This window comes from Ascaphus truei, chromosome 11 (genome assembly GCF_040206685.1).
Source record: "Ascaphus truei isolate aAscTru1 chromosome 11, aAscTru1.hap1, whole genome shotgun sequence".
NCBI classification, from domain to species: domain Eukaryota; kingdom Metazoa; phylum Chordata; class Amphibia; order Anura; family Ascaphidae; genus Ascaphus; species Ascaphus truei.
The window spans coordinates 58,238,426-58,259,474 of record NC_134493.1 but is presented as its reverse complement, the minus strand read 5'-3'; the positions used below and the strand labels follow the sequence as shown (position 1 = coordinate 58,259,474).

Here is a 21,049-nt window from a genome sequence, read left to right as displayed (position 1 = left end):
TGTGTGTGTGTCACTGTGTGTGTGTGTGTGTGTCACTGTGTGTGTGTGTGTGTGTGTCACTGTGTGTGTGTGTGTGTGTCACTGTGTGTCACTGTGTGTCACTGTGTGTGTGTGTGTCACTGTGTGTGTGTGTGTGTGTGTGTGTGACTGTGTGTGTGACTGTGTGTGTGTGTGTGTGTGTGTGTGTGTGTGTGTGTGTGTGTGTGTGTGTGTGTACTTCTCCGGCACTTGTGTGTTCTCATTTTTTCTTTAATGTACATACATAATGCATCTCTCTGTTCCTCTCTCACTCCCTCTGCTTCCCACCCCCTCTCCTCCTCTTTCCCACCCTCTCCTCCTCTTTCCCACCCCCTCTCCTCCTCTTTCCCACCCCCTCCTCCTCCTCTTTCCCACCCCCTCTCCTCCTCTTTCCCACCCTCTCCTCCTCTTTCCCACCCCCTCTCCTCCTCTTTCACTCTTTCCCACCCCCTCTCCTCCTCTTTCCTTTCCCCCTCTCCTCCTCTTCCCCCCCCCCCCCCCCCTAGGCTTTCTCTCCCCCCCCTCCCCCGCCTCTATTTCAGGAGGTGTGCCATTATTACCCTGCCAGTTACTATATGCAGAGAGATTGGGGGACTGACAGGACAGCAGCAGGGGAGGGGAGGGGAGGAGAGGGGAGCGTGAAAGAGGGGAGGGGAGAATGAAAGAGGGGAGAGTGAAAGAGAGGAGGGGAGGAGAGAGTGAAAGAGAGGGGAGAGAGAGTGAAAGAGAGGGCAGAGAGAGTGAAAGAGAGGGGAGAGAGAGTGAAAGAGAGGGGAGAGAGAGTGAAAGAGAGGGGAGAGAGAGTGAAAGAGAGGGGAGAGAGAGTGAAAGAGAGGTGAGAGAGAGAGGGGAGAGAGTGAAAGAGAGGGGAGAGAGTGAAAGAGAGGGAGGAGAGAGGGGAGAGAGTGAAAGAGAGGGGAGAGAGTGAAAGAGAGGGGAGAGAGTGAAAGAGAGGGAGAGAGGGGAGAGAGTGAAAGAGAGGGGAGAGAGTGAAAGAGAGGGAGGAGAGAGGCGAGAGAGTGAAAGAGAGGGAGGAGAGAGTGAAAGAGAGTTGGAGAGAGTGAAAGAGAGGGAGGAGAGAGTGAAAGAGAGGGAGGAGAGAGAGGAGGAGAGGGAGAGAGAGGTGATGGAAATAAAGGTGTATTTCTAAGAGGAGAGTCTGCGCGGTGAGTGTGTGCGGGGGGTGAGCCGGCGCCATGGCAGGTAACAGGTGAGCACTTCGGGGGTTATTTCCTGTGTATAGAAGGGGGTTATTTCCTGTGTGTATACGGGGGTTATTTCCTGTGTATAGAGGGGGGTTCTTTCCTGTGTGTATACGGGGTTATTTCCTGTGTATAGAGGGGGGTTATTTCCTGTGTATAGAAGGGGGTTATTTCCTGTGTATAGAAGGGGGTTATTTCCTGTGTATAGAAGGGGGTTATTTCCTGTGTATAGAAGGGGGTTATTTCCTGTGTATAGAAGGGGGTTATTTCCTGTGTATAGAAGGGGGGTATTTCCTGTGTATAGAAGGGGGTTATTTCCTGTGTATAGAAGGGGGTTATTTCCTGTGTATAGAAGGGGGTTATTTCCAGTGTATAGAAGGGGGTTATTTCCTGTGTATAGAAGGGGGTTATTTCCTGTGTATAGAAGGGGGTTATTTCCTGTGCATAGAAGGGGGTTATTTCCTGTGTATAAGGGGGGTTATTTCCTGTGTATAAGGGGGTTAGATGTTGTGTCACAGAAAAGGAGAAGGGACCGATGTACACGAACAAGCACAGGTTCGTGCGCTGGGGACAGCCTGCCGCGACCCCGCCGTGGGGACAGCCTGCCGCGACACTGGGGGCCAGAGTTTGCCTTGGCCATTGTGGCCAGATTGCCCCCCACACCGGCTCACAGCGCCCCCCCCAGCACCGGCTCACAGCGCCCCCCCCCAGCACCGGCTCACAGCGCCCCCCCAGCACCGGCTCGCAGCGCCCCCCCAGCACCGGCTCACAGCGCCCCCCCCCTGCACCGGCTCACAGCACCCACCCCCTCCACCAGCTCACAGCGCCCCCCCGCACTGGCTAACAGTGCCCCCCCCCCCCAGCACCGGCTCCCCCCACAGCGCCCCCCCCTGCACCGGCTCACAGCACCCACCCCCTCCACCAGCTCACAGCGCCCCCCCCCCCCCAGCACCGGCTCACAGCGCCCACCCCCTGTACCGGCTCACAGCGCCCCCCCAGCACCGGCTCGCAGCGCCCCCCCAGCACCGGCTCACAGCGCACCCCCCCCCCCAGCACCGGCTCACAGCGCCCCCCCCCCCAGCACCGGCTCACAGCGCCCCCCCCCCCCCCAGCACCGGTTCACAGCGCCCCCCAGCACCGGCTCACAGCGCCCCCCCAGCACCGGCTCACAGCGCCCCCCCAGCACCGGCTCACAGAGCAGCACGAGGCTCATTGGACAGAGACACGTGACGTCATTCGTTGGCGCGAATAAGTAAGGTACTTTATATGCCAGTTTTAACCATTGTTTGTTACACCTTTAATAAGGGGCGTACGGCCCGAAACGCATAGGGGCATTTTTACTGTATCAGGGGTCTGTTATAATCCAATAAAGTTGTTTTCATTTTTGTAATGTGAGCCTCCTCCGGATTTATTTGGGGCTCTGCTCGGCCCTGTTTTTATTTTTGGCTTGTTCTCTCGGTAACACTGCCGCTTCCTCCGTGTCCCCTGCAGGGACGAGCTGGTTGTGTATATTTTCTATGGCTCTTCGGAAGTCCATCTCCAGTGGCTGTTGCAGCTGCTGAGTACGGCTCCCTTCCAGAGGAAAGTGAAACAAGTGAAGTTCCTTCCCATCGCCAGGAATGCAGGGACGACTATGCAAGCGGTTCAGTCGCCATCTTGTATTACACCTTGCTGGATGGAAGGATCAGAGAGACAGACAACAGATTTACTCTGTATGAATACCTGCTGCGTTCTCTGTCTGAAAAGCTGGGTGAGAATATGACAATAACTCAACGTTATTTCATTAACGCTAAGATTTTTGCAAGCGGAGACCAGACCTAAAAGTGCGTTTGAAACGGCCTTTTCTGTTGTGCCCTATATAATCTGCCCCTCATATTGCAGAGGGACGCTAAGAACAAAGAGACCTGTGTTCTAATGTCAGTGAGAACAGTGCCTTCTTCCCACGGATTTGGGACATAGTGGCAATCAAGACTTGACATATGCCCCATAAAGTCTGGTAATTTATATGCAACCTGACACAGTAACGGAGGCAGAACCCATTGTCCTGGCACAAACAGGTATACATATTGCCTGTTCATCCCGTCCCTCATATTGCCGGGTGGATACAGAAGGGACTTGCTGTATGTCTTATTAAATCTGACCCTGCCACTAAATACAGTCACACGGGGACTCTACGGACCACTATTCGGTGACATCTTTGCGTCTTGCTTTATTTCTCCCCCCCCCCCCATTCCTTAGTGTCAGATACATGTATTCGCCGCATCGCATGTTCTAACATTGCGCTCTATGTTCTGAAGGTCGGGAGAAGGTGATGGTGATGGTGGATGATGCCAACGATGACGACGTTGAGAAGGGCTCACGCTTGCTGGAGTTTCATCCCCCCATCAGAGAATGTTTCTCACAGCTGCTCACCCTCTCCCAGGAGGATAAAAAGAACGCTGCCGCCTCGAGGACTAAATGTGGCCAGATCATGGCGTTTATAGAAGGTGCTACTTTTTACAAATTCTGCCAATGGTATCTGACCCCAATCCTGGCGAGATGTACCCTCTTCGGTACCTTGGTGACTGGTGTCCAAACTCAAGCAATACATTTCTCACCTCCATAACAGCCCTGCAGGGGTTAATCTATTAGAGGTCTAGGTCATGTGGTCACAGCTGTTTTACCATGACCAAATTACCGCCGGCACTTTGCCGTGACTCACCCCACCGCCGAGACTTGTCTCCCCCTCCCGCTTCACCACTAAGGTAAATGTCTACCCCTAGCCCTTACCCTAAAACCCTTACCCTAAGCCCTTCCCTAAACTCTTATCCTATAACCCCTACCCTAAGCCCTTACCCTAAACTCTTATCCTAAAACCCCTACCCCAAGCCCTTACCCTAAACTCTTATCCTATAACCCCAAGCCCTTACCCTAAACTCTTATCCTATAACCCCAAGCCCTTACCCTAAACTCTTATCCTATAACCCTACCCCAAGCCCCTACCCTAAACACTTATCCTAAGACCCCTACCCAAAGCCCCTACCCTAAACTCTTATCCTAAGACCCCTACCCCAAGCCCCTACCCTAAACTCTTATCCTAAAACCCCTACCCCAAGCCCCTACCGTAAACTCTTATCCTAAAACCTCTACCCTAAGCCCTTACCCTAAACTCTTATCCTAAAACCCCTACCCCAAGCCCCTACCCTAAACTCTTATCCTAAAACCCCTACCCCAAGCCCCTACCCTAAACTCTTATCCTAAAACCCCTACCCCAAGCCCCTACCGTAAACTCTTATCCTAAAACCCCTACCCTAAGCCCTTACCCTAAACTCTTATCCTAAAACCCCTACCCCAAGCCCCTACCGTAAACTCTTATCCTAAAACCCCTACCCTAAACTCTTATCCTAAAACCCCTACCCCAAGCCCCTACCGTAAACTCTTATCCTAAAACCCCTACCCTAAGCCCTTACCCTAAACTCTTATCCTAAAACCCCTACCCCAAGCCCCTACCGTAAACTCTTATCCTAAAACCCCTACCCTAAGCCCCTACCCTAAACTCTTATCCTAAAACCCCTACCCTAAGCCCCTACCCTAAACTCTTATCCTAAAACCCCTACCCTAAGCCCTTACCCTAACCTCTTATCCTAAAACCCCTACCCCAAGCCTCTACCCTAAACTCTTATCCTAAAACCCTACCCCAAGCCCTTAGCCTAACCTCTTACCCTAAAACCCCTACCCTAAGCCCTTACCCTAAACTCTTATCCTAAAACCCCTACACCAAGCCCCTACCCTAAACTCTTATCCTAAAACCCCTACCCCAAGCCCTTACCCTAACCTCTTATCCTAAAACCCCTACCCTAAACTCTTATCCTAAAACCCCTACCCTAAACTCTTATCCTAAAACCCCTACCCCCAGCGGAGGGTCCGTCTGCTGTAAAACGCCGGCGGACAGTGCTTTATTTATGGGGCTTAGTTCAAAAGGCACTCTCAATTATTCAATGAAAAAGACATGTATATACTATGTTATACAGAAGCGCTTTCAGCAGAACTAGAGAGAGTGCAGAGAAGAGCCACCAAATTAATAAAGGGGATGGACATTCTAACTTATGAGGAGAGGCTAGCTAAATTAGATTTATTTACATTAGAAAAGAGGCGTCTAAGAGGGGATATGATAACTATATACAAATATATTCAGTGACAATACAAGGAGCTTTCAAAAGAACTATTCATCCCACGGGCAGTACAAAGGACTCGGGCCATCACTTAAGGTTGGAGGAAAGGAAATTTCACCAGCAACAAAGGAAATGGTTCTTTACAATAAGGGCAGTTACAGTGTGGGATTCATTACCCATGGAAACTGTGATGGCAGATACAATAGATTTGTTCAAAAAAAGGTTAGACATCTTTTTAGATGGGAAAAGTATACAGGGATATACCAAATTAGTATACATGGGAAGGATGTTGATCCAGGGAATAATCCGATTGCCAATTCTTGGAGTCAGGAAGGAATTAATTTTTCCCCTAAATGGGGTTTTTTGTTTGCCTTCCTCTGGATCAATAAGTATAGATATAGGATAAAGTATCTGTTGTCTAAATTTAGCATAGGTTCAACTTGATGGACGGAAGTCTTTTTTCAACCTCATCTACTATGTAACTATGTAACTATGTAAGTTACTAACGCCTTTTAATGCTTTCTTCAGACATCGCATCCGTTCCGTTACATGCAGTAATACTGAAGAGATACCGGCCTGTTTTAATAACTAGATTTTTCATGCAGCAATCTTTTTACTTAACTGAATTACGGGGTCTCCGGAGCTGTGCCGGGGGTCTCCGGAGCTGTGCCGGGGGTCTCCGGAGCTGTGCCGGGGTCCCCGGAGCTGTGTCGGGGGTCCCCTGAGCTGTGTCGGGGGTCCCCTGAGCTGTGTCGGGGGTCTCCGGAGCTGTGTCGGGGGTCCCCTGATGCAAGATATTTGTCACTTTTTTTGTGTGTGCCAGTTTTGACACAAGGAAATTACCAATCTGGCTGTCGAATGACAAATATAGATGCTGGGCCACCGACGGTGATCTGCGGTAACCTGGAATCTACCAGCCTGGCTGGCGGGCAGCTGGCCCGCTGCTTGATTAATAGGTGGGTGGAGGATTCTCGGACATTAGCCGACCATGTTCTGTTTTGTAGAAGCAAATGGCCTTAATGGAACTCATAAAAATATCAACTTTTGGTCTTTCAGAAAACTGGCACAAATATAATCTTCATGAAGAGCGACAGACAAATATGACCAAAGACCGGACCCAAAGCCCAGCATTGGGAGGCGATATTAAGGGCCCTGCACCCTCTGGAGCTGCACCCCAACCCATGGAGGTTACACCTCGGATGCCAAAAGTAACACAATATGAATGTTTAGACCATGGCTGTTACACGGGGGAATTACTGGCTAGCATGCGTGTAACATTGTAACGTTATTACTCCAGCACTGACACAATGTTTAGTCGTGGGCATGTTTTTTATTTTTAACCTTACATGTGTGTGCCTGTCATACATGTGTGTGCCTGTCATACATGTGTGTGCCTGTCATACATGTGTGTGCCTGTCATACATGTAACAGGAGAAAACGGATACAAGCAATGTAACTCTTAACCCTAAAAACTCCCAGCTCCATAAAACCCCTTCCCAAATCTCCAAAGTGCAGTCGGGAGACGCGGTTTCTAAAGGATTCTTTAATAGTTTCTCTCTCTAACCCATTTTCGGGTTGTTTATTTTCCAGGTCGTACATTTACTGTTCTGTACATCCTAATGTTTATCGAACAGGCTCTTGCGGGAAATCACTTCTCACAGGAAACCTGGAGCAATGTTTAGAATTGTTATGCATTTGAGAACAATCACTTTTAGTGTGTCTGTGTGGGAGGGGAGAGGTCCCCGTGCCAAAAGCCATGGGGATTAAGGGGGTCATCTGGAATGTGCCGGAATCTTGTCTTTTCAGATACATTTTGGGATCTTCTCGAGGACCACAAAGGATAAATATGGATGGATGACGGAGCTGCTGAAATCGGAAACCTTCAAGGACTCGGTAGCAGATGTCTGTGATATCTACATCTCCAACGCGTTTCTTCAGTTCACAGAGAAGGTGTCCCGCTCCCAGTGCACATTCGCCATCCTGTACCACACAAAGGATCATGGGAGGATCAACATCACAGATGTGACAGATTCTCTGTATGACAAGGAGCTGAGATATTTATCGGATACATTAGGTAAGAGACTAATATCTTATACAGAGTTTATTAGGGTTGGGGGACGAGCACCCCTGCCATCACACAATTAGTGTTTCACCACCAATACTCTGCATAATAGTGAGCATCTCCATGAAATCTCTGGTACCAAAATCTACTGTACTAGATATTTGGGGCAGTAATCCATTATTCCCCATTGTTATTGTCCTGTGTACATGGTTTATAAGTTTTTGTCCTATGCGTTTTATGCCTTGCAGGGAATGTCCTTATGTGAAAGCTCTGTTAAGATCAGTGTGTGCAGTTTCAGCCGAGAAATGTATACTGTAACTTATATGTGCTTTGTGTAGGGAAGGAGAACGTCATTGTGGTGGTTGATGACCTGGAGGACAGCAGCTCCGAGGAGAAGAGACGGATCCTGCAGAATCAGCCCAGTATTGGGAGACTGGCCCAGGAGATGTTCCTCTTCAGTGAGAGAGAGAAGACATTGTGTAAGAGGAATATGATACAATGTGGGCCGTCTGGTTCTGATGGGGACGACACATTGCCAGGAAAACTGAAAAGCATCGAAAGGCTGCTGGCCAGAGGTGAGCTTGGCACGTCCAGGAACAGTTACATTGTTTGTTTGGTTGTGATGGTAATTTCGTTTCCTGGCTAGAGAGCAGAGTCATGGTTATGTATGAAATGTTTCTCTGGCTGGGAGGTCAGGTTTTACGGATATCCCTGCTTCAGCACAGATGGTGCAGTTAACGTCTTTATGTCATGGTTTATGTATTGTTACGATGGTCTGATAACTGGTGCTGCGGCCTTACCACCAGCTTATGTTTGTGTCTGGTGTAAGTTATTTAAATTAATGCAAGTTTTGTTTAAAGTGAATGCATCACACAGTTCCCATGTGCTGTTCTCTCATTCTGTTTGTTGAAGCAAAGAATGTTCCAGAACTCATAATAACCATGAAATGTTGGTCTTTTAGCAAAATCTCCCCAATATAATTTTGATGAAGAGCGACAGACAAATATGACCAAAGACCGGACCCAAAGCCCAGCATTGGGAGGCGATATTAAGGGCCCTGCACCCTCTGGAGCTGATCCCCAACCCATGGAGGTTACACCTCGGATGCCAAAAGTAACACAATATGAATGTTTAGACCATGGCTGTTACATGGGGGAATTACTGGCTAGCATGCGTGTAACATTGTAACGTTATTACTCCAACACTGACTCAGTTTCATGTTTTCATTTTTAACTTTTACATGTGTGTGCCTGTCATACATGTAAAATGACAAAACAGATACATGACCGTATCTTATCTTTGTCATGTAATTCTCACCCTAAACCGCTACATACAATCACTTCCTAAAAGTCCACCTCACGCAGGTGGCAGTGAAGCATCAGCATGCACTATTCGCTTAGACTGGAAGAAATCATTGTGTGACACAGGTGTTAGGAGGCGCATTTCCCAGCATGCACTATTCGCTTAGACTGGAAGAAATCATTGTGTGACACAGGTGTTAGGAGGCGCATTTCCCAGCATGCACTATTCGCTTAGAATGGAAGAAATCATTGTGTGACACAGGTGTTAGGAGGCGCATTTCCCAGCATGCACTATTCGCTTAGACTGGAAGAAATCATTGTGTGACACAGGTGTTAGGAGGCGCATTTCCCAGCATGCACTATTCGCTTAGAATGGAAGAAATCATTGTGTGACACAGGTGTTAGGAGGCGCATTTCCCAGCATGCACTATTCGCTTAGACTGGAAGAAATCATTGTGTGACACAGGTGTTAGGAGGCGCATTTCCCAGCATGCACTATTCGCTTAGAATGGAAGAAATCATTGTGTGACACAGGTGTTAGGAGGCGCATTTCCCAGCATGCACTATTCGCTTAGAATGGAAGAAATCATTGTGTGACACAGGTGTTAGGAGGCGCATTTCCCAGCATGCACTATTCGCTTAGACTGGAAGAAATCATTGTGTGACACAGCTGTTAGGAGGCGCATTTCCCAGCATGCACTATTCGCTTAGACTGGAAGAAATCATTGTGTGACACAGGTGTTAGGAGGCGCATTTCCCAGCATGCACTATTCGCTTAGACTGGAAGAAATCATTGTGTGACACAGGTGTTAGGAGGCGCATTTCCCAGCATGCACTATTCGCTTAGACTGGAAGAAATCATTGTGTGACACAGCTGTTAGGAGGCGCATTTCCCAGCATGCACTATTCGCTTAGACTGGAAGAAATCATTGTGTGACACAGGTGTTAGGAGGCGCATTTCCCAGCATGCACTATTCGCTTAGAATGGAAGAAATCATTGTGTGACACAGGTGTTAGGAGGCGCATTTCCCAGCATGCACTATTCGCTTAGACTGGAAGAAATCATTGTGTGACACAGGTGTTAGGAGGCGCATTTCCCAGCATGCACTATTCGCTTAGACTGGAAGAAATCATTGTGTGACACAGGTGTTAGGAGGCGCATTTCCCAGCATGCACTATTCACTTAGACTGGAAGAAATCATTGTGTGACACAGGTGTTAGGAGGCGCATTTCCCAGCATGCACTATTCACTTAGACTGGAAGAAATCATTGTGTGACACAGGTGTTAGGAGGCACATTTCCCAGCATGCACTATTCGCTTAGACTGGAAGAAATCATTGTGTGACACAGGTGTTAGGAGGCGCATTTCCCAGCATGCACTATTCGCTTAGACTGGAAGAAATCATTGTGTGACACAGCTGTTAGGAGGCGCATTTCCCAGCATGCACTATTCGCTTAGACTGGAAGAAATCATTGTGTGACACAGGTGTTAGGAGGGGCATTTCCCAGCATGCACTATTCGCTTAGACTGGAAGAAATCATTGTGTGACACAGGTGTTAGGAGGCGCATTTCCCAGCATGCACTATTCGCTTAGAATGGAAGAAATCATTGTGTGACACAGGTGTTAGGAGGCGCATTTCCCAGCATGCACTATTCGCTTAGACTGGAAGAAATCATTGTGTGACACAGCTGTTAGGAGGCGCATTTCCCAGCATGCACTATTCGCTTAGACTGGAAGAAATCATTGTGTGACACAGGTGTTAGGAGGCACATTTCCCAGCATGCACTATTCGCTTAGACTGGAAGAAATCATTGTGTGACACAGGTGTTAGGAGGCACATTTCCCAGCATGCACTATTCGCTTAGACTGGAAGAAATCATTGTGTGACACAGGTGTTAGGAGGCGCATTTCCCAGCATGCACTATTCGCTTAGACTGGAAGAAATCATTGTGTGACACAGGTGTTAGGAGGCGCATTTCCCAGCATGCACTATTCGCTTAGACTGGAAGAAATCATTGTGTGACACAGGTGTTAGGAGGCGCATTTCCCAGCATGCACTATTCGCTTAGAATGGAAGAAATCATTGTGTGACACAGGTGTTAGGAGGCGCATTTCCCAGCATGCACTATTCACTTAGACTGGAAGAAATCATTGTGTGACACAGGTGTTAGGAGGCGCATTTCCCAGCATGCACTATTCACTTAGACTGGAAGAAATCATTGTGTGACACAGGTGTTAGGAGGCACATTTCCCAGCATGCACTATTCGCTTAGACTGGAAGAAATCATTGTGTGACACAGGTGTTAGGAGGCGCATTTCCCAGCATGCACTATTCGCTTAGAATGGAAGAAATCATTGTGTGACACAGGTGTTAGGAGGCGCATTTCCCAGCATGCACTATTCACTTAGACTGGAAGAAATCATTGTGTGACACAGGTGTTAGGAGGCGCATTTCCCAGCATGCACTATTCACTTAGACTGGAAGAAATCATTGTGTGACACAGGTGTTAGGAGGCGCATTTCCCAGCATGCACTATTCGCTTAGAATGGAAGAAATCATTGTGTGACACAGCTGTTAGGAGGCGCATTTCCCAGCATGCACTATTCACATAGAATGGAAGAAATCATTGTGTGACACAGCTGTTAGGAGGCGCATTTCCCAGCATGCACTATTCGCTTAGAATGGAAGAAATCATTGTGTGACACAGCTGTTAGGAGGCGCATTTCCCAGCATGCACTATTCGCTTAGAATGGAAGAAATCATTGTGTGACACAGCTGTTAGGAGGCGCATTTCCCAGCATGCACTATTCGCTTAGCATGGAAGAAATCATTGTGTGACACAGCTGTTAGGAGGCGCATTTCCCAGCATGCACTATTCGCTTAGAATGGAAGAAATCATTGTGTGACACAGGTGTTAGGAGGCGCATTTCCCAGCATGCACTATTCGCTTAGAATGGAAGAAATCATTGTGTGACACAGCTGTTAGGAGGCGCATTTCCCAGCATGCACTATTCGCTTAGCATGGAAGAAATCATTGTGTGACACAGCTGTTAGGAGGCGCATTTCCCAGCATGCACTATTCGCTTAGAATGGAAGAAATCATTGTGTGACACAGCTGTTAGGAGGCGCATTTCCCAGCATGCACTATTCACTTAGAATGGAAGAAATCATTGTGTGACACAGCTGTTAGGAGGCGCATTTCCCAGCATGCACTATTCACTTAGAATGGAAGAAATCATTGTGTGACACAGGTGTTAGGAGGCGCATTTCCCAGCATGCACTATTCGCTTAGAATGGGAGAAATCATTGTGTGACACAGGTGTTAGGAGGCGCATTTCCCAGCATGCACTCTTCGCTTAGAATGGGAGAAATCATTGTGTGACACAGCTGTTAGGAGGCGCATTTCCCAGCATGCACTCTTCGCTTAGAATGGAAGAAATCATTGTGTGACACAGGTGTTAGGAGGCGCATTTCCCAGCATGCACTATTCGCTTAGAATGGAAGAAATCATTGTGTGACACAGCTGTTAGGAGGCGCATTTCCCAGCATGCACTATTCGCTTAGAATGGAAGAAATCATTGTGTGACACAGCTGTCAGCAGGCGCATTTCCCAGCATGCACTATTCGCTTAGACTGGAAGAAATCATTGTGTGACACAGGTGTTAGGAGGCGCATTTCCCAGCATGCACTATTCACTTAGACTGGAAGAAATCATTGTGTGACACAGCTGTTAGGAGGCGCATTTCCCAGCATGCACTATTCACTTAGACTGGAAGAAATCATTGTGTGACACAGGTGTTAGGAGGCGCATTTCCCAGCATGCACTTTTCACTTAGCATGGAAGAAATCATTGTGTGACACAGGTGTTAGGAGGCGCATTTCCCAGCATGCACTATTCGCTTAGAATGGAAGAAATCATTGTGTGACACAGCTGTTAGGAGGCGCATTTCCCAGCATGCACTATTCCCTTAGAATGGAAGAAATCATTGTGTGACACAGCTGTTAGGAGGCGCATTTCCCAGCATGCACTATTCGCTTAGAATGGAAGAAATCATTGTGTGACACAGCTGTTAGGAGGCGCATTTCCCAGCATGCACTATTCGCTTAGAATGGAAGAAATCTTTGTGTGACACAGCTGTTAGGAGGCGCATTTCCCAGCATGCACTATTCGCTTAGAATGGAAGAAATCATTGTGTGACACGGGTGTTAGGAGGCGCATTTCCCAGCATGCACTATTCGCTTAGAATGGAAGAAATCATTGTGTGACACAGCTGTCAGCAGGCGCATTTCCCAGCATGCACTATTCGCTTAGAATGGAAGAAATCATTGTGTGACACAGGTGTTAGGAGGCGCATTTCCCAGCATGCACTATTCACTTAGACTGGAAGAAATCATTGTGTGACACAGCTGTTAGGAGGCGCATTTCCCAGCATGCACTATTCACTTAGACTGGAAGAAATCATTGTGTGACACAGGTGTTAGGAGGCGCATTTCCCAGCATGCACTATTCACTTAGCATGGAAGAAATCATTGTGTGACACAGGTGTTAGGAGGCGCATTTCCCAGCATGCACTATTCGCTTAGAATGGAAGAAATCATTGTGTGACACAGCTGTTAGGAGGCGCATTTCCCAGCATGCACTATTCCCTTAGAATGGAAGAAATCATTGTGTGACACAGCTGTTAGGAGGCGCATTTCCCAGCGTGCACTATTCGCTTAGAATGGAAGAAATCATTGTGTGACACAGATGTTAGGAGGCGCATTTCCCAGCATGCACTATTCACTTAGCATGGAAGAAATCATTGTGTGACACAGCTGTTAGGAGGCGCATTTCCCAGCATGCACTATTCGCTTAGAATGGAAGAAATCATTGTGTGACACAGCTGTTAGGAGGCGCATTTCCCAGCATGCACTATTCGCTTAGAATGGAAGAAATCATTGTGTGACACAGCTGTTAGGAGGCGCATTTCCCAGCATGCACTATTCACTTAGACTGGAAGAAATCATTGTGTGACACAGCTGTTAGGAGGCACATTTCCCAATGATTTCAATAAAGATTTTCACTAAAACACATTTCTCAGGTTGTTACACGGTATTTCCCAGTCATACAATTACAGAACTGAAAGGTACGCTTTAAACTCATTCCTTTGTATCGATCCTATCATTTCCTAGTATTTCCCCCATTCTCACAAGCTTTCTGGCTCACAAAGCCCTGCAATACGTCACAGGAATTAATTTATAAGGGAATGTTTACAATAAAAAAAAACTGTGTGTGTGTGTGTGTGTTCTTAGGGTGGGGGGTAGAAGAAGTGGATTATTTGTTGTAATGTTTCAGAATCTGTTGTCTTTTCAGATCAGAGTTGGGATCTTCTCAAGGACCACAAAACATAATTATAGATGGATGGTGTCACTGCTGAGATCGAAACCTTCAATGACTCGGTAGCAGATGTCTGTGATACCTACATCTCCAACGCGTTTCTTCAGTTCACAGAGAAGGTGTCCCGCTCCCAGTGCAGATTCGCCATCCTGTACCACACAAAGAATCATGGGAGGATCAACATCACAGATGTGACAGATTCTCTGTATGACAAGGAGCTGAGATATTTATCGGATACATTAGGTAAGAGACGGTTACTGTATTCTGGAGATTAAGAAAGCGCTGGAACTCCGAAGGTAAAATTGTATCATCTGGAATCAACTGTACTCTGTAAACCTCCAAATGAAAGCACAAGCGTCAGTTTACATGTTTTTGTGCCACACGCCTATTCTGCAATATTGTGATTGTCCTGTAAGGAAGTATTCATTAGATTAGAGTGTGTGCAGTGTGACCAGTACTCAGAATTTTTTTTAGCGATGCCTCTCTGTGCTTTATACAGGGCAGGAGAACGTCATTGTGGTGGTTGATGACCTGGAGGACAGCAGCTCCGAGGAGAAGAGACGGATCCTGCAGAATCAGCCCAGTATTGGGAGACTGGCCCGGGAGCTGATTCTTTTCAGTGAGAAGGATAAGAAATCTCTTTTCATGGATACGTTAGCATGGGGTCATTTTGACTCTGAGAATGAAAACACAATGTCGGGAAAAGTAAGCAGCATCAGAAGACTTCTCACCAATGGTAAGAACGACGTGCAGGGCCATATTTACTAATACAATGGGGTGTAAGGTGTCTAATGGCAGGAGATGGCTTAGTCACTATGCCCCTTAGTCTGTAGCACGAGAGGTTTCTATAATACCTTACCATTACTCTATCTCTTCTTGCCTCAGTTATTATCAAACAAAGAGTAATGCAACGCACCGGGGAAATGACGCTAGAATATAACACTCAGTGTGTGTCAGTGAGTGTGTGTGTGTCAGTGTGTGTGTGTGTGTCAGTGTGTGTGTGTGTGTGTGTCAGTGTATAGAAACATGGAGAGAAGGGGATTCTGATAAACAGTCAGAGCAACTTGTATTCCCCTAGTGTTGATAGAAGACTAATGGGCAGTACAGTCTGCAAAGTGAGCTACTGAGCATTGCTTTGGACATGTTAATTATTGTCTATATCAATTCAGGGGTGCTCAACGCCAAGCCTCAAAAAACCCCAACAAGTCAGGTTTTACGGATATCCCTGCTTCAGCACAGATGGTGCAGTTTTCCACTGAGCCACTGATTGAGCCACCTGTGCTGAAGCTGGGATATCTTTAAAACCTGACCTGTTGGGGGGTCTTGAGGACTGCAGTTGAGCCCCCTGGTCTATTTAATGAGTTTTGTAGTCCCTTAAAATCCCCCCTGAGTTGAAAGCTGATACTGTGCCTCGGAATTATTGTGACTTAGTATCGGAGTTTTACTGACAGGTAAACAGTGCATTTATCTGTATTTGCCCCAATGTGAGCGCACACGTGTCCTGTGTGGGTGTCCAGAGATCAAAACTGGCTTCCATTTATTTAATTCAAACAGCTGCCCTCCAATCTGAGCGACACGATGCTTCCTGACCGCATGGATACCAGCCCCCTCCAGGTGAACGATGTACTGTGGACCGGTCTCCGTACACGCTGGCGCAGCCCGAACCCTCCTTAACGGGAATAGGGGCTTTCAGTCGATCACGGTGTGATTAGCTACTTTGGAGCATATAGCATTATCTCCTATCTGTACTAAGTCTAAACGTCCTTTGTATATACAGTGAATTAATGCAGTGATTAATGTCCTGTACAGAGGGGCCTTTCACATTCAAATATTATTAGTAAATTCTGCAGCTCATCGCATTATATACATTTCCATTTGTTATTGCCACAGATCAGTTAGATAGCGCAGCATTTAATCATTAAGCACTTGTGTCCCAGGACATTCTGGAAAACGAGAGAACTCTGAATGTATTATCTCCTTGTAAAACATTTTATAAATAAATACAAGTATACCTGTATTGTGTTTCCCATTCATCCACCTCTCGCTGTATGCAGAATCCCAAACATTACCAGAGTCTTTGGATAAACAGTATATTATTTGCTGAAGGGAAGATCAATGAACCTGTGTTCCTGTGGTGATTCACAGCTGGCTGTACTGAGCTGCTATCAGTCGCACAGTGTGGCCATGAAAGTGTGGTGGCCAAAAATTGATCACAAATCACCCGAAACCTACAATCACAATTAAAACATATTTCCTGATTCACCATAATAAGGTTTGGTGGGAATAGATTTTTAATCACAAAAAAATGAAGATAATCTACTAATTGGGCGGGTCACTTACTCTATGCAAAAGGTTAAACATTGGCCCATGGAACCACCAATGGTCTTCAAAGACTTTAATGGTGGACCCCGAAGACGCTCTCCCTGCAGCATTCTCAGCACAACCTTATCTGTGCCGAAATACAGTATTTTATCAACAATTCCATTATTATATAAATCCATGTTATATATTATATAATAGTATGTATATGGATCAGCACAGCTACTGTAAGTGTACGGATGCTGGTCCTCCAAACAGTGACCCCTGCAGTGACACAGGGGAGTTATTCGCATTGAGAGACTGCCCATCGCCAGTCACATTGTCCTCTCGGTGAAGAATATAAGAAATTGTGAGACATAAATATTGTAACATGTGGACCATCTGATACTGATACTGAAGGCCCATTGCCAAGACCACAGAAGAGCTGCTGGCCGTAGGTGAGCTTGACATGCAGACCATTGAATGATGGAGCTTTAGATTCATTTCAAACAGCAGTATTCCCATCTTCTCTGGTCACATTCGTTGCCCGGCTCGCCCCAGCAGGGAATGCCCGGCTGGCCCCAGCAGGGAATGCCCGGCTGGCCCCAGCAGGGAATGCCCGGCTGGCCCCAGCAGGGAATGCCCGGCTGGCCCCAGCAGGGAATGCCCGGCTGGCCCCAGCAGGGAATGCCCGGCTGGCCCTAGCAGGGAATGCCCGGCTCGCCCCAGCAGGGAATGCCCGGCTCGCCCCAGCAGGGAATGCCCGGCTCGCCCCAGCAGGGAATGCCCGGCTCGCCCCAGCAGGGAATGCCCGGCTCGCCCCAGCAGGGAATGCCCGGCTCGCCCCAGCAGGGAATGCCCGGCTCACTGTAAAATGTCCATTCCAATGGTTGTTGTTCCAGAATCTTTTCCTCGCGCAGCTTTTCTTCATGTACACGTACAGTTTGGTGTATTATAGACTCATTTCCAGTATTCCATTTCCAATGCTGCAGCATCCGTGTCGTAATACAAAACGTGTACTAGAAATGGCATACACAGGAACATGATAAAAACTGCTCTTTGGTTGTGTGTTCTCTCTCCACAGGCCAAACACGTTTTGTGGGAACCTTTCTGCCGTCCTAACTTACATCTGCGAGAAGTTTCACCGAATCAGTGTGGCCGCCATCTTGGATAAAAAAAAATTTAAGACTTAAAAAATATCAGCACCAGGATTCTTGATACAGAACTGTATAATAAAAATGTATTCTGTTGCAACTTGTACTACATTTTCCAGACAACGTGCTGGAACCTTTTTCAGAGAAATGAAATATTAAAAATGAAAATTAATTTGGTAACCGCGGTAACAAACACTGTAAATGTGTTACATCTGACAGATATTTCACCAAATCAGCAGCACTCATGTAAGTTTGCAAACCACGTCACATTGTGTCGCCTTTTTCTGCAACTTTAACACAATCTCTGTGAACGTTCTCTTTACCTCTCTAATATGAGGTCTTAATAGACAGGTCAGTCACAGCTGCCTTTCAGGACTTGCTATTTAAAGGTGGGCGGGGTGAGCTTGGAAAGGAGGCGGCGCCTGGTCCACAGCGACTTAGAAACGTCGCCCCTTTTGTTTGCTGTGCCTCTACATACACTTTGAGGATAATAAGGAGACCCCTTTATCTCCCTGTGCCTCCCTGCCCTCCCTGTGCTTCCCTGCCCTCCCTGTGCCTCCCTGCCCTCTCTGTGCCTCCCTGCCCTCCCTGTGCCTCCCTGCCCTCCCCACGTATTCTGCTTTCTCTGAATTCAACCAATACCAACGTAGCAATCAAAAACAGTCATTCACATTAGTAAAGAGGAAGGAGAAACCTCACATCATAAATACAATATATGGTGAACAAACACCAGCACATGCTAAGTGACACCTGCAGGATCATGCTACAGGATAAAGCCGCGGCCCCTACTCCCCCAATCCTGAGAAACCCCAAAAAACAGGGGGAAACAAGCACATCAACAAAGCACCAACTCTGAGAATAATCGGTGCTCAAAGCATAATGAGCCCGAGCATCTAATAGCCACTGCACACAAACATTGACCAACGTATAAGGGGGCGCTGTGGCCCTCCTCCAGGCCCGGTCCCACCTAGAAGGGGTACTTCTTCTGTAGATGATTCCTCTAGTTCGGCCAGAAATGTTACACAGCTCCGTTCCCAGACGTGAGGTCACTCAGCACCCACTGATCTTTCCTGGCGCACCGCTCGGCCTCACCTCGTCTCCGAGTCCAATGTTCCTATGGAGGGTCTCACAAAATCCACTACCCTCCGACTTTAAATATCGGCGCTCGTGTCTGACATCACAGTCAGTCACGTTACTGCCTGATGGATCAAGCGGAGGGTATGTATGTATCTGTGTGTGTATGTATGTGTGTGTGTATATGTGTATATGTGTGTATATGTGTATGTGTGTGTGTGTATGTAATGTCTTATTTATATAGCGCCATTAATGTACACAGCGCGTCACAGCAGGAATACACATGGTAATCATATAAATAAATAATACAAATAACACATTATGGGAATAAGTGCTTCAGACTTAAGCATTAACATTTAGGAAGAGGAGTCCCTGCTCTGAAGAGCTTACAATCTAAATGGTAGGTAGGAAGAACGTACAGAGACTGTATGAGGGCATTCTGGTAAGTGCGTCTGCAGGGGGCCAAGCTTTATGTATCGTGTATAGTATTAGCCACAGTGCTATTCATATGCTTCGTTAAGCAGGTGTGTCTTAAGGTGGATACAGAGGGTGCTAGTCGGGTATTGTGGGGAAGGGCATTCCAGAGGTGTGGGGCAGAAAGTGTGGAAGGTGTAAGGCGGGAGAGGGCTTTAGATACAAAGGGGGTAGAGGGAAAACATCCTTGAGCAGAACGCAAGAGTCGGGATGGTGCACAGTAGGGTATTGTAGATCTCCCTAATCACTGCCGGGACGCTCTTCCGGTTACCATGGGGATCCATGTCGCTCCGCCATTGGACATACGCTGTCTCCACGTCACGGAAAAACGGGCTTGAGTACCGTCATGGATTTCCACAGTAGCGCAGCGGGGCTAATGTAGATGCCAGTGTGGTCAGCCACGGCAGCCATCATTCCCTTCGATGACATAAGACCGGGAAAACATAATTATAATATCAGAAAATCTACCCCAAAACCCCGCATTACCAACCTCTCACACCCCTCCAAAACCAGAGGGAACGAAGTATTTCTACTCTAAATAACAGCTGGTATATACTGTATGTGTTACTAAAAAAGACACTAAACAAACAATGTCTAAAACCTCTTATTTCCCCTGACTCTAACATAATAAAAAAACGGGGTGCAGTGTGTTCCACAAAGAAATGTCATACAGAGGAGGGGTCTGTTAATGCCTCCACAGAGGCACACTGCCACCCTCAGGCTCTGGGCACAAGGGGGCAGAAGAAAGCAGCATCACGAGCATTAAGGTTTATTGAGTTGGTGCTGACTCTATTTCTGTATTATCTGAATTCACTTCCACTTTCATTCTGACTCTGCCATACATGGCCTTTGGACACAGAGAGAGATTACAGTTTAGAGAGAAGAGGGGGTCACAGGAGAAAGGAAAGGCGAGAGCAAGGAGAGGGAGGAGAAAACACAGGAAGGAGAGGGAGAGAAGCGAGAGGACCGACCGACCGTGAGAAGGTGAGAAAGAGGAGGCAGTCAGTTGTGGAAGAGAGAGGGGGAGAGAGAGAGGGGGAGAAAGAGAGGGTGGAAAGGGAGAAGGGGAGAGAGAGCAAGAGAGATAGAGTTCGAGAGAGAGTGGGGGTTGGGGAGAGAGGGGGAGCTGGAGAGAGAAAGAAGAGAGAGAGAGAAGACTAATAGAAGACAACTCAGGAAAGCTGAATAAGAGAGAAGACTCCTAAACCGCCCGTCTGTCTCCGGTGTGCCAGGTACAGTACAATAATACCAGGGCGGTTATAGGGAAGTCACAGAGACCGGGGAACCTGGGAACAATATTCTAAGAAAGAAGTTTGCTGCACAAAATAATGGTTTTCTTACAAGACACATTATTGTAAACGGAGGAAAATAGATACAGAATTAGTGAAACGCTGGTGTAGCCGGGTCACCTGATGGCTACTATTCTGCCCTTGTGCTGGCAGAAAACCCTGGTACAATCAGGTTGCCAGTAGTTGATATGGGGTTTGCCGCCTCTGAGGAGCTGCTCTTGAGTGACAGCGGGAGGCGGTGACATCAGCCCTGGGCATGACCAATCATGAGACAGATCTGGTGCCCTCCTCCTGGCTGTACTTGAGGGCAGGGCCGCCCCAAATTCAGTAGTGCCTTTGCCCACTTGAGAAAGGCAGGTCACACAGTGGAGAGGCTGATATGGGGCCTTCTCCAGTCATCTTCCCTCCGGGGGAGAGTGAGTGTGGACCATACCTCTGCCTCTGCTAGGGAGGTGGGGAAGAGTTAGGACGGCTGCGGGTGCCCTTGGCCTGTAGTGGCAGTCCAGGGACCATCCTTCAGTGGTAGCTGAGATGTACTGCAGCGGGCAGCCTGCCTTGTGACTGTGTTGTACAGAAGATAATAAACCGTTCCTGTTTGCATATACCTCCTGCCTGGTGTGTGACCTTATGGGGGAGGGGGGGGAGG

The 21,049-nt window shown here is 47.5% G+C and overlaps 1 protein-coding gene across 2 annotated transcripts; it reads left to right on the top strand.

Moving 5' to 3' along the window:
- The first annotated feature begins 1,016 nt into the window (after positions 1-1,016).
- On the top strand, positions 1,017-17,746 carry LOC142463611 (uncharacterized). Of its 2 annotated transcripts, none has more exons than XM_075566562.1 (10): positions 1,017-1,228; positions 2,712-2,970; positions 3,518-3,706; positions 6,428-6,579; positions 7,178-7,445; positions 7,772-8,008; positions 8,395-8,546; positions 14,091-14,357; positions 14,614-14,850; positions 17,497-17,746. In XM_075566562.1, exons 3-8 carry the CDS (start codon positions 3,532-3,534, stop codon positions 14,178-14,180), a joined length of 1,074 nt encoding a protein of 357 aa, XP_075422677.1. In that variant the 5' UTR covers positions 1,017-1,228; positions 2,712-2,970; positions 3,518-3,531; the 3' UTR covers positions 14,181-14,357; positions 14,614-14,850; positions 17,497-17,746. The 2 variants fall into 2 exon arrangements, with proteins under 2 accessions (XP_075422677.1, XP_075422676.1); XM_075566561.1 differs by lacking the exon at positions 17,497-17,746 and adding an exon at positions 15,669-16,131.
- Positions 17,747-21,049: the final 3,303 nt, after the last annotated feature.